Source organism: Galeopterus variegatus, unplaced genomic scaffold (assembly GCF_000696425.1).
Source record: "Galeopterus variegatus unplaced genomic scaffold, G_variegatus-3.0.2 Scaffold3663, whole genome shotgun sequence".
In the NCBI taxonomy this organism is placed as follows: domain Eukaryota; kingdom Metazoa; phylum Chordata; class Mammalia; order Dermoptera; family Cynocephalidae; genus Galeopterus; species Galeopterus variegatus.
Window position 1 is genome coordinate 385,634 of NW_007729774.1, and position 12,325 is coordinate 397,958.

Sequence of the window (12,325 nt, forward strand, 5' to 3'; positions counted from 1 at the left end):
ATTTATTCACCAAATAGTATTAGACCCCAGTACATGTGAGGTTGAATGTTTCATTGGATATGCACAAAACTTATGAAGACCAAACATTGAATATGTATATTCATATTGAAAGTATGAATATTACCAGCCATGTCTCCATATGCATGATCAAATCATATATATGATCAAAATATATCTGTGATTTGGGGGATCATTGTTTTAAAAAAACAATACCACTATAATATACATTTCCTGCACATAGTTTTTCTCATTGACAGTTATTCATGAAAGTGTTTTCAATTCAATGGATACAGATGAATTCATTCATTTAATAGCTTTGTAATATCCCTTGTGTGTGGATGTACTATACTTTATTCAACTTTCTACTTGACAGGCATTCTATTTGTTTCTAGGTTTTTCTTCAGGTTTTTGTTTTTGGGTTTTTAAAAAAATGTATTTGTATCTGTTTGTTTGTTTCCCCAGGAGTTAAATGTATTTGCTAGAGATGAGAACCCTTGAAAATCTGGGTTCTGATCCCTGCTCCAACCATTTACTAGTCACATGAGGTTAAGCAAGTCCTCTCTGAATCTTTTTGCTAATCTGTAAAAAAACCTCAGATAATGTTGTGAGGTTGTCACCCAAGAAAGGAACCAAACACTTAATTAAGAATTTTAACAGAGTCTTTATTAGTCAGTGGGCAACTGCCTCCCCTAGGTATTTGGGGAGAACAGCAGCTAGCCTTGGTCTGCTGGAGTTTATAAAGGCAAAACCCACATCCCCTTGGAACACGGGTTTGTTCAGGTGCACAAAGCAAGCTAGGTCACAGAAACCAAAAGTGAGCAGTTAAAGCAATCAGGTATAAAATTTTCATTGTGTATGATTTGTTTCTGTGCAATGGTTTCTCACACGGGGGTGGGGGTAGTCTGTTATATATAGTTCCGTTTCTATGAGAAGGTCAATGGTTTCTCACGCAGAGGGGGTTTAGCCTGTGTCTACCTTAGTATTGTTCAGGGTCCTCTGTTACAATCACAAAACCAACTCTTTTTGTCAGAAGTTTAGAAGATCCCAATGAGGAAGTGAATATAAAAATATGTTACAGATTACAAAGATGATTTTATTAATTCATGTTTATTTTATGATTTTAATTTAATTACAGGAATTGTTCATAGGTGAGGAAAAGGTAAATAAGTAAAATTAATACATTTTGTTCTTTCTATTAAAGAATGGAATGACTCCTCTAATGCATGCAGCATATAAAGGAAAGCTTGATATGTGCAAACTACTTTTGCGACATGGAGCTGATGTAAACTGTCATCAACACGAACATGGATACACAACCCTCATGTTTGCTGCACTTTCTGGTGAAGTTTTAGCATTTACTCCATTTGTTAATATTAGTTATCTATAGAAATTTGTTATGAGTATATATATATATAAAAGAATTACATACATTTTTATTTTAGTAATTTTAATGTCAAGTGTTATGGAAAGGAATGGTGGGAATTGGTTTTTGAAAAGCTATATAATGCATGAAATAAGTTACATAATTAATTTGGTGATCTGTTTCTTTACTTATTTAAATTAATGAGTCTTTATGTTGATAATATATTTTGGTAGAATTGAAGAGCTGAATCTATTATTCTTTCAAGTTAGCTCTTTGATGTTCTATGTCTTTACATTTTTAAAGTAATATAAAAATTTGTTCTCTTAATCAAATAGCTGCTATGATAGAGTTGTCTATTTGCCTCACTGGCATTTATGTACTAAATATGACAATCCATTTAAAAACTTACTCTATTCATGTTGCTTATTATTTGCTGAATAAAGACAACTGAGAAATATTATCTAAAATTAAGTAGTTATCTGTAATTGTTGAAGTTCTTTAGGAAAATACATATGTAATATAATAATCTCATACTTTTAAAAGCAGTAATCTGTTTCTATAATCCTGGAACATGAAAGCATTTCTAAGCATTATATAAAATATAGAATCCAAAAAGGACAGCATTGACTAGTTTAATTACATAACATTTAAACATTTTTATATATAGAATATACCATAAGTAGAGATAAAATACAAATAAAAAACTAAAGAAAATATTTACTATGTATCTTAAAGGTTATATAAAGAGTGCTTATAAATCAATTAGAAAAAGACATTGCAATAGAAAATTGGACAGAGAACAAAAGAAATACAACTGGCTAATCAACATAAAACATTTTCAGCAATAATCAAAGAATTGCAAATTAAACAATAAATTGTCATTTTTCACTTGTTATGTTGGCAAAGGTTAAGAAAGAGTCACAATGCCCAGGAACTTCTTTGCTGTATTTTGGAAAGTGCATTCAGGCTAACTTTGCTGGATAACAACCTGGCAAAATGCATTTTAAATATGCACAATCTTTGACCCAGCAGTGTTTTCCAGGAACTGTTCCTAAAGAAGTCATATTTCAAACTTGTAAAATATATGGAAAATGCTATTCATTGAACTTATTTTATAACAAAAAAATATCCATAATGATTCCATTAGTGAAAAAATGTGAATAGAATAACTGTGCATGTTTAGATAGAAAAAAGACTGGAAGGGAAGATCTTTAATGGTTATTAGTTATTCCAGAACCTGTAGGTTTGAGGGATAGAGTGGGTTAGTAGATACTAAAGGGGAGACTTCTATTCATTTTATCTCTTCTGTCTTTGTTTTTGATATATCTTGTATGTTTGTTTTAGTTTTACACTAAGCATTATCATTAGAAAATGTACTTTATTCTGTTTAAAAAAGTGATATTCGGGCCGAGCCCATGGCGCACTCGGGACAGTGCGGCACTGGGAGCGCAGTAGTGCTCCCGCCGCGGGTTCGGATCCTACATAGGGATGGCCGGTGCGCTCACTGGTTGAGCACGATGCGGCCGGTCTCAAAAAAGGACAAAAAAAAAAAAAGTGATATTCAACTCTCTACCATTTTTGTATTGCCAGATTTGTTTTCCAGAAAATAAGGTTAATTTCTAAGTAGGTTCTTAGCATTTTACTCTTTACTGTAGTTATAATTCATATTTTGGCAAAACCCAAAAATATCCACACAACAGAAACCCAAGGTAAGGGAAAAAAGGGACAGATAGTTTAGAAGAGGGGGTTTAAATTGTGCACTCTTTAGTATTAACAGGTATGTTCCCTTTTAACTCTAGGTAATAAAGACATCACATGGACAATATTGGAAGCCGGTGCAGAGACAGATGTTGTCAACTCTGTGGGAAGAACAGCAGCTCAGATGGCAGCCTTTGTGGGTGAGTTTTTGCTATAGGTTTCAATTAGATTATACCCCAAATTTCTTTTATTTAAAATAAATACCACTTTGTTTCTCCAAGTGCAAATACTGTCACGTTTTCAGAAACAAAATGTTGAGGGCTGGCTGGTTAGCTTACTTGGTTAGAACGTGGTGCTGATAACACCAAGGTCAAGGGTTCGGATCTCCTTAAAGGCCAGCCACCAAACAAAAATTAAAAATAAATATAAATAAAAATCAAAGGCCACTCTAACTTATTGAAACACCTAATGACTTCTTGTAGAAAATTAATAGCTATTTTGAATTTCTATTTTGCGAGATATAAGGAGTGATGGGGCCATTTTAATTACACTCAAATGCTTTGAATGAGTATATTTTATTTCTATGACATCAGTGATTTGACCTAGTGTTTAAGAATATGAACTGTGATGAAGTCAACAATCCTGAGTTGAAATTCTGTCTTTACTTAATAGCGAGGCACTTAATGATTCTGACCTTCAGTTTCCTCACTAAAATGGTTACAGGGTTATTGTTAGAATTAAAAGAGATGATAGGCTTGCATCATTACTGTGATGTAATTCTTTCTTAGGAAGGAGTGTTGATAATATTATGCAGCTGCTTCGTTATCATACTCACCAACCATAAATATTTATTTTGTGTGCCAAATAATTATTAGCATGTTAATCCTGTTATTTGGCATAATGTGAGGGTTTAGGAGAGAGTGGGAGTGAATACTTGATCACTGGTATTTCAGCCCCATTGAATTGGCAGTTTAGAGAGTCCATTGATAGAAAAGCAAAGATAAAAACATTTGATTTATTGGTAGTGTGGTAAGTGGCCTTGCAGGGACTAATAATTTATTAAACAAATACTTAATGTCCACAAACTGTCTACCAAGTGTCACTCTAGGTGCCCTGGTTACAGTGCTGAACAGCCGAAGGTTGTTCATGCCTTCATGACACTTAGAGGCTAATACAATGACAGTGAAAATATATTCTAAGGTGGAACTTAAGGGTTCCATAGAAATACATAGAAGAGGGGGATCTTCTATCCATTCCAAGGGGGTTTTGAGAGAAATTATTTAAGCTGAGGTACAGTGGGAATTAGGTACGACGGAAGGTAACTGTATATTGTGTTAAATTGTATTACTAAATTTTCTTAAAACTATTCATAGTAGCTGCCATTGATTAAGGTAGGTACTCAGTTGCTTATGATAGCTTTGTGAGAACAAATATTCTCATTTTATTTTAATTTAATTTCATGAGGATTTGAGAAAGTTATGGCCTTTCTGTGAGAGCTTCAGAGAAATATTTATCTCCCACAGTTAGGGGTCCCATCACCTCTAAGCTAATTTTGAAGGTCAGTACAGTGGAAACAGTACCCTAACATAGGAATCTGGAGACTTGTATTTGAGTTCATGTCTACTCCTAATTAGTTACAGGATCACAGCAAATCCCTTTACCTGCATGGTTCTCAGTTTTCTGATCTGTGTGCAGCTAAGCAAGCGAATTAGATGAGCTCTGAGGTTCTATTTAACTCTATAAGTTTTCATTATGTCCACGATGTAACAAAATAGAGTTCAGACAGGTTAAGTAACTTTCCTAAGATCATAGCACTGGTGAGGAAGAGCCTGTTCTTTCAACCACTAATACAATGCTCTTTTTTTTTCTTTTTCTTAATATTATGATGTTAACAAAATCTAAGGTAGAAATTGTCCACAATCCCATTCTAAAATAAGAGTAATGTTTTCATTTTATTTTCATCTGTATAGACTAATTTCATAGACAGAAAAGCACATTGTTTCCTTTCAGTTAGCATTCTATTTTCCGTATAATTAGCCTTTTAAAAAACTCATTCTCCCCTCTTTGCTTTCTTCAAGTGGATCAGTGTATGCACGTGTGCACACATATACAAGATTTTTGTCATTTTTTAAAAATGTGATCAATCATACAGTAAATATTCCTTTGTAACTTGTTTTCTTCACTCACCAGTACATCATGGAAGTCCCTCCCATCTCAGTAGGCATAAATGAGTTTAGGTATTTTGACCACTACGTAAATCCCAGGGTAAAGATGTTCCACAGTTCATCCAGCTCTGCCTTATTGACAGATTTTACAGGTTTTTTTGAACCACTTCACCACAAATAATGTAATAATTATCCTTGATATTTTATTTTTTACATATTAGTACTTTAGTATCTGTAAGATATATTCCCAGAAGTAAATTGCTGAGACAAAAGGTATATAGTTTTAGTTTGAATGTAAGTCTAGATTGCTTTCTGAAAAGGCATAGCAATTCACATTAACATTTTCATCAGAACTAGATATTATCATTTTTTTTTCACTTTTTGCCAATCTGGTAGTTAAAAAGATGGTATATTGTGCTTTTACTTCCCCCTCTTTATTAGTAAAGTTAAGCTTCTATTGTTGATCATATGTATTTTCTCTTCTGTGGAATGCCTGTTTACATTCTTGATTTATTTATTTATTTTTTTGGATTGTCTTTTCTTGCTTTGAAGATGTTTATGTATATTATATTATGGATGCTAACCCTTTATCTACCTAATGTGTTTCAAATATTTTATACCAGTCTTGTTTTACTTTTAACTTTATGGGAATTTTTGCCATAAAAAAATTATTTTTACATAGTCAAAGTTTTTCCTTTATAGGTTCCATGTTCTTTTTATCTTGCTAAAAGAGGTCTTCTTGACCTGGGGTTATACAGGTATTCTCCAAAATGTCTTCCAGATTTTTTTTTTTTATGATTTCTTTTTTTTTTTTTTTTGTACTTCTAGAATTTATCTCTGTGTAATTCATCTTCCCCAGATACGTAGCTCACTGTGATGATACCATTTATTAACCCCCCCAATTTTCTCACTGAGTTGAAACACCACCGTTGTGGTAAGTTAAATTTTATTTTATTAAATGCTTTTATGATTATTTGCAGAAGATTAACATCTGTATGATGTTACAGCTTCCCATTCAATCACATAGTATGTCTTTACATTTTCTTTTTTAGAGAAGGGGATTTATTTTCTGTTTTTCAATAACATTTAATAGATTCCTTTGTATCAGTCATTTCTTTTAAAATTTATTTTCAAGTAACTTGTATTTATTGCCAAGTTGTAGGGAGAAATCACACTCCGTCACTTGTGGCAGGTTATGGGTAATAAAGAGAAAAGCTATTGATTTCTGTGTTTTGTTTCTTGCCATCTTTATTAAGAGTCTCCTGGGTTTTCTAACTTCTCAGTTTCATTTTGTTTTCTATTTGAATTAGCTTCAGGCTTCAAAGTAAGAGGAAATAGTAGTAGTGATAATAGGCAAGTCTTTTTCTTATTTTTAGTGAAAGTGGTTTAAGCTTTTCACTTTTCAATAAGATGTTACTACTGATTTTATCTCTGCGTAATGTTACTCTTTGTCTCGTTGAATTCTTTTAGTTCCTTTTTTTCTGATATAACCATTTTCCTTTTTTGTTTTTGATTTTTATATTTGTCAATAATCTCTTTGTTTATCCCTTTACTTTTAATCTTTATCATTTTATTTTAGTAGTGTTACTTATAAACGTGTAGGTGGATTCTGCTTTATAACCCAAAATGATAGTGTCTCTCTTAACAAGTATTAGCTTATGCATATTTAATATAATTACTGATAATTTGATTGCATTCTTCCTTCCTTTCTTTTTTTTTTTTTTTTTTGCCCATTTCGTTTTATCACAAACTGGTCTGTCTTATACCATGGGTTGTTGAACTGTGGCCTACCAGCCAAATTCAGCCCACCATGTTTCTGTAATAAAGTTTTATTGGAACAGAGCCATGTCCATTTCTTTACATGTTGCCTATTGCTGGGTTTGTGCTACAACAGTTACAGTTAGCAGATGAGACAGAGACCATATGTCCCACAAAGTCTGAAATACTTACAACCCAGGTTTTTACATCATGTTTGTGACCCGTGTTTATAGTAACAGACCCCAAATTCACCTAAAAATATTCACCAAGTATTTTTAACATTTCAACTGTCTTCTATTTCCAATATGTTCATTGCAGGTTTGTCATTGATTTTTCTTTTTACCTACCACCACCCCCTTTGGCAGAAAACTATTGTCTGAATTAATTTGATCTAAGATACTAGTAATTTAATCAATTATCTCAGCAAAGGCATTATGGCAGAAACTGTTGATTACTGATGCAATAGCCATTCTATACCTTCTTCCTTTTTAATCTCATTTTTACTTCTTATTTTACTTGGTCTTTTTGTGTGTGTGTGCTTGTTTCCTTAATTTGATTGACTTGTTCAAAACTATATCTCATCCCTCATCCCCAGGCGCTATATGTGCCTCTTTGGCAACCCCTAACAAGGTGAAATTCTTATAACTCATTTATTTCTCCACTTTTTGCCTTGTCAGGCCACAGACCTTTCCTTTTTGCCTTCATCTCCATTCCCCTCCCCTCCCCCCAAAGTGAAAGAAACTGGTGTTTTGATCCTTAACAATAGCATGGAATACCAAAAATGATTTTGTGATCACTTCTAAATTCTCTTTTCAAATCAGGGAAGTTTTCTTCTGCCATTTGTTTAATTCTTCATCCATTTGTCTTTTTCCTTCTGAGATTTCTATTATTTTTCATTATTAGATTTGTCCTTCAGCTCTCTTATCTCTTCCATAATGATTTCTAGCTCTAAATGTTTCTTTGTTTTGAGATACTTCATCTACTTGATCTTCTACATTACTAGTTTAGTTCTCAGTAGTAACCAGGGTTCCCTCCTTCAGTTTATCTATTTGTTTTTAAAATATGAATCTTTCTGCGGTTCTTCAAAGTCTATTTACATACTGTATTCAATCTGCTTAACTTAGGTGCTGTCATCTACAAGCTGTGGTGGTGGTCAGTGGTTGTTAAGGTTAGCCTTGCCAGTGCACTTCCAGCCCAAGAAGCATTGCATACTCTTCAGAGTTGTCCCTTCCCCTTGGACACTTTGCTCAGTACCTCCTAGGCAGTCAGATAAAGCTGGTAGGGATAAGAAGCCCTGGAGGGCAGTGCTGTAGTCTCTCTACCTGCTGGCTTAGGGTCAACAAACCAGCTGAGGCACAAGGGGGAATTGTTCACTCCTGCATTCTTCCAGGAACTCCCAGGGGCAAGCAGTGCCCTCTGCCAGCCTTGAGTGCCACCGTCCACCTGGCTGACAGTGCAGTCCCCCTGCAGGTCACCTGTTGTCGGCAGGATTAAGCAGACACTCCCAGGATGGTGCATACGTGGGCAGGGGCTCTGTGGGCTGCCCATGGCAGACCATTCTCCAGGAGCAGGAGCCAGGGCATCTGGGCGCTCTGGCCATGACTCTTCGCCACAGGTCCCTTGGCCCTCGTCAGGCAGAAAGGAGGAAGAAGTCTGTCCTCTCGGGATCCTGCCCTGCAGGCTGTGCCCACCCACCCAGAGTGACCACTTCCTGGCTCCTGAGTGGTAGTGGACAGGGAGCTGGGAGGGGGAGGTGACAGGGACACACTTTCAGGCAACCCGCTTCACCAGGGAAGGCTTCCATAGAATCCTTTTCAACACTAGAGATGGCTTAGAGAAGTGGCTGAGAGACCTATGTGAAGCTGTAAGGTAGATTCCAAGCCTATCTTGGAATAGGGAGCAAAAGCTTTTTCTCTAATTCATTTCACAGAGAGGCCAAACTTTTCTCAAATTTGGGACGAGGGGGAATTAGTTTAATGATATTAACAATAATTATAACAATAGAAATATTTTATATAGAGCAAACTTAAAATTTTTGTGACTATAGCAAGATGTTATTAGGGAAGAAGAGACATTTAAATTACAAGCAACTTTTACAAAACATTTAGAGCCAATTATACAAAAATGAGAAAGGTGAATACTACTTTTTTTTCATCCACATAATCTTATGTCTTGTAGATTTTGTGTCTTTAAATATTAATTCTCGACTTTATAAGAAATGCTTATAAATGTTCTGTAAAATATAATACCTCTTCTGCTCCTCCTCCTCTTCCTCTTCTTCTCACCTTTCCTGAAAAATACAGATATTGATGTATGTTTTACTTCACAAGAAAACAGCAACATAATTAATTTAAAAATCCAGACGTCTTATTTTTAATAATAAAATTACAACTTTTCTATTTTTCTATTAAAAGGGCAACATGATTGTGTGACTATAATCAACAATTTCTTTCCCCGAGAGAGACTGGACTATTACACTAAACCCCAGGGACTAGATAAAGAACCAAAGCTGCCCCCAAAGTTGGCAGGCCCACTGCACAAAATTATCACCACAACAAATCTTCATCCGGTCAAGGTAGGTAGTGTGGTGATTATTGTATTTTCTTTTCATTTAGTATTACTTCAGAGTTTAAACTGCTCTTATAGTATGGAATCATAATTGTCTTGGGTTGAGTTTTGTAGATATAGAGCTTGTGATGAGCTCTCTTGGTCAACTGATTCATTGAAGAACAGTCTCAGCCAAAACCTGGAATAGAGTAAGGGAAAGAGACTAGAGCTGGAGGAAAAGCCAGGCAAAGGGGTGGGTTGGGCTGAAGCCTAGCTTCCACCTCATCCCATGGAGAGCTCTGCAGCGGGAATGGCTCCAGAGAGGCCAGCGAGTCAGGCTTTTGTATCTTTCAGTCTGTTGTTGGCCTGCACCTATCCCCAGAGGGAAAGGACAGCCTCCCAGACGGTACCAAGTGAAGTCGCTCCCTTTGAATGAGGGCAGTTTTCTGGAGAAGGCAGCAGTCTGAGCCCTTAGCAGCCAACACTCAACAGCAGCTGGGTCCTGGTGTGCAGGCCCAGTAATGAGTTTCCAGCTGGGAAAATTCAAAAGCCATTCTGAACTATTTTCATCACTATTTTCTTCAGAATTTTTAATACAGCCTTTTGTTGTTTACAAAATGATTTTTTTTTTTTAAACTATCAATCCAAATGAATAGAATTTCTTCAATGAATCATCACAGAAAACTACATAACTACAAGTGAGCTACAGTGATGCTGGCTTTTTTCTAATCTCAGTGTCGATCATATGCTTTTATTCATAGTGTGTATGTATGTATATATATATATTTATTATAAATGTGTTTTTAATTGGGTCATAATTGATTATACATATTTTGGGGGTGCAATGTTGACTTGTGTTGATCAAATCAATATTACTAGCATATATATTGTTACAAATCATACTTATTCTTTATGCCCCTTATCCAATCTCTGTCCATCTCCCTTTCCTCCCCACTCTCACCTCTGATAACCCTAGATTTCTTCTCTCCTTCTGAAAGAGTGATGGTTACTCTGTGGATTTGTTGCCTAGATGATCTGTCCAGTACTGAGAGAGGTGTGTTTAGGTCACTCACTGTTATCGTAGAATAGATGCTTTTTCTATCAATCTGGAATGGGCTTTGTGGAGAGAGACATCCTCTTCTTTTCTTTGGTCTCCACTGGTGACTATCCTTGTGTCAATGCACTTTGAATGGCTGATGGGCCATCTGCATGGTGGTTGTGGCGTCTAGCCACTTTTGCGTTAGCTGTAGCTATTGTGGTGGCTGTGGTGGGCCACCCACACGGAAGTGGTGTTTTTGGTGTGCTCCTTGCCTGGTTGCAGGAGGAGGGGTCAATCCCTGGCTCCTTGGCTCAGGACCCTGGGCAGGCCCCATGGCAGCAGTGGCATGCCTTGTTGCAGGAGGAGGGGTTGATCCCCTGCTCCATACCTCAGGACCCTGGGTGGGCCCTGTAGCAGTAGCGGCCTGCCTGGTTGCAGGAGAAGGGGTCAGTCCGTGGCTCCATCTGTTTTTACATTCTAAGATGTTGTTGCAGAGCAGTTTGGTGGAAGGAGTAGAGGGGAACATAGAAGGAAATAGGGTGGGAGAAAGAGGAAGGAGGGGGAGTGTAGTTGAGGCCTGTGGCACCCCCCTCATTCCTGGAGGGGAGACCAAGGGGCTTCCAGTGGTGGCTTGGTTGTTGTTGGGCTGAATGCAGATGTTAGGGGGGTGTGGCCAAAGCCCTTGGCCCCCACTGCCCTGGCTTAGGAGCCCAGGGTGTTTCTTACAGCGGCTCAGTGGTAGTCACTGGGCTCCTTGCAGGTGTCAGGGGGGTGTGACCATGACCCTTGGCCCCCACCTCCCAGCTCAGGAGCCTGGGGCACTTCCTGCAGTGGCTTGGTGGTCATCGCTGGGCTGGTTGTGGGTGTTGAAGGGCATGGCTGAGGCCCCTGGCCCTCCCTTGTGGGGGCTTGGGGGCCAAGGGGGCTTCTTGTCCTTCTAGGTTTTATAGGTGTTCTTAGGTGAAGTGAGACCTTTACTAGTTAATATCAAACTTTGTCTCTGGTCTGTGGGTATTTTGTTTTTTCTTTCAGTTCTCTGTTGGATTATTCACTGTTTCCATTAATTAAACTCTGCACTGGAACTAATTTGTTGTCCTTTGCTTACTTCTAAAATCGGGGAACTTCCTGCATGGACCAGCACTAGAACCCTGTAGTTTAGCTAAATTGCTGCTTGGCTGTTGATTCCCTGGGGAAGGCTTTTTGTGCAGTACACCTGGGTTGTGTAGAAACTCTGGTCTGGACCTGAGTCTTTTCAGCAAACCGCTTCCCCTACAGATCTGTATTCCTGACCAGTCTGCACTGATTGGGCCTGTGCTGATTGAGGGGCTGATCAGCTGTCCAGGCTGTGTCCCAATGTTCCCCCAATGGGCCCATCTCCCCCACCACCCACACTCCAAACACTTCCCATGGGACAGGAGCATGCCAGTCCCTTGCAATGACTCATTGGCTTCTGAGTGACTCCTTTTTTCAGTTGTTGTTGCTCCTCGCTCGTACGTGGGTCCACAGGAACCCCGTTAATGGTCTTTCTGGCCTGAGGTCCACCAAACCCCGCTTCTCCCGTGCTAACTCCAAGCAACTTCATCTGAAGGGTGCAGCTGGGGCTTTTGCCAGCTCCTGCTCCATGTGCTCACTAGGGCCAGACTTGAAGAGGCTGAGGCTTGAAATGGTTGGAGGGGTCCTTTCTTTCTCTCATTGTGGCTTCTCCTGCCTTCATGAATTCCATAGGTCTCTCCTCCTCTTCCCCTGAGCTCTAGC

General features: G+C 37.8%; 1 protein-coding gene across 1 annotated transcript in view; it reads left to right on the forward strand.

Moving 5' to 3' along the window:
* ANKMY2 (ankyrin repeat and MYND domain containing 2) overlaps positions 1-12,325 on the forward strand; it is a 33,730-nt gene that overhangs the window by 12,634 nt on the left and 8,771 nt on the right. The window contains exons 3-5 of the mRNA XM_008585676.1: positions 1,202-1,340; positions 3,163-3,261; positions 9,399-9,559. Of these exons, the coding sequence (XP_008583898.1) occupies positions 1,202-1,340; positions 3,163-3,261; positions 9,399-9,559 (399 nt within the window). The remainder of the gene's footprint in view (positions 1-1,201; positions 1,341-3,162; positions 3,262-9,398; positions 9,560-12,325) is intronic.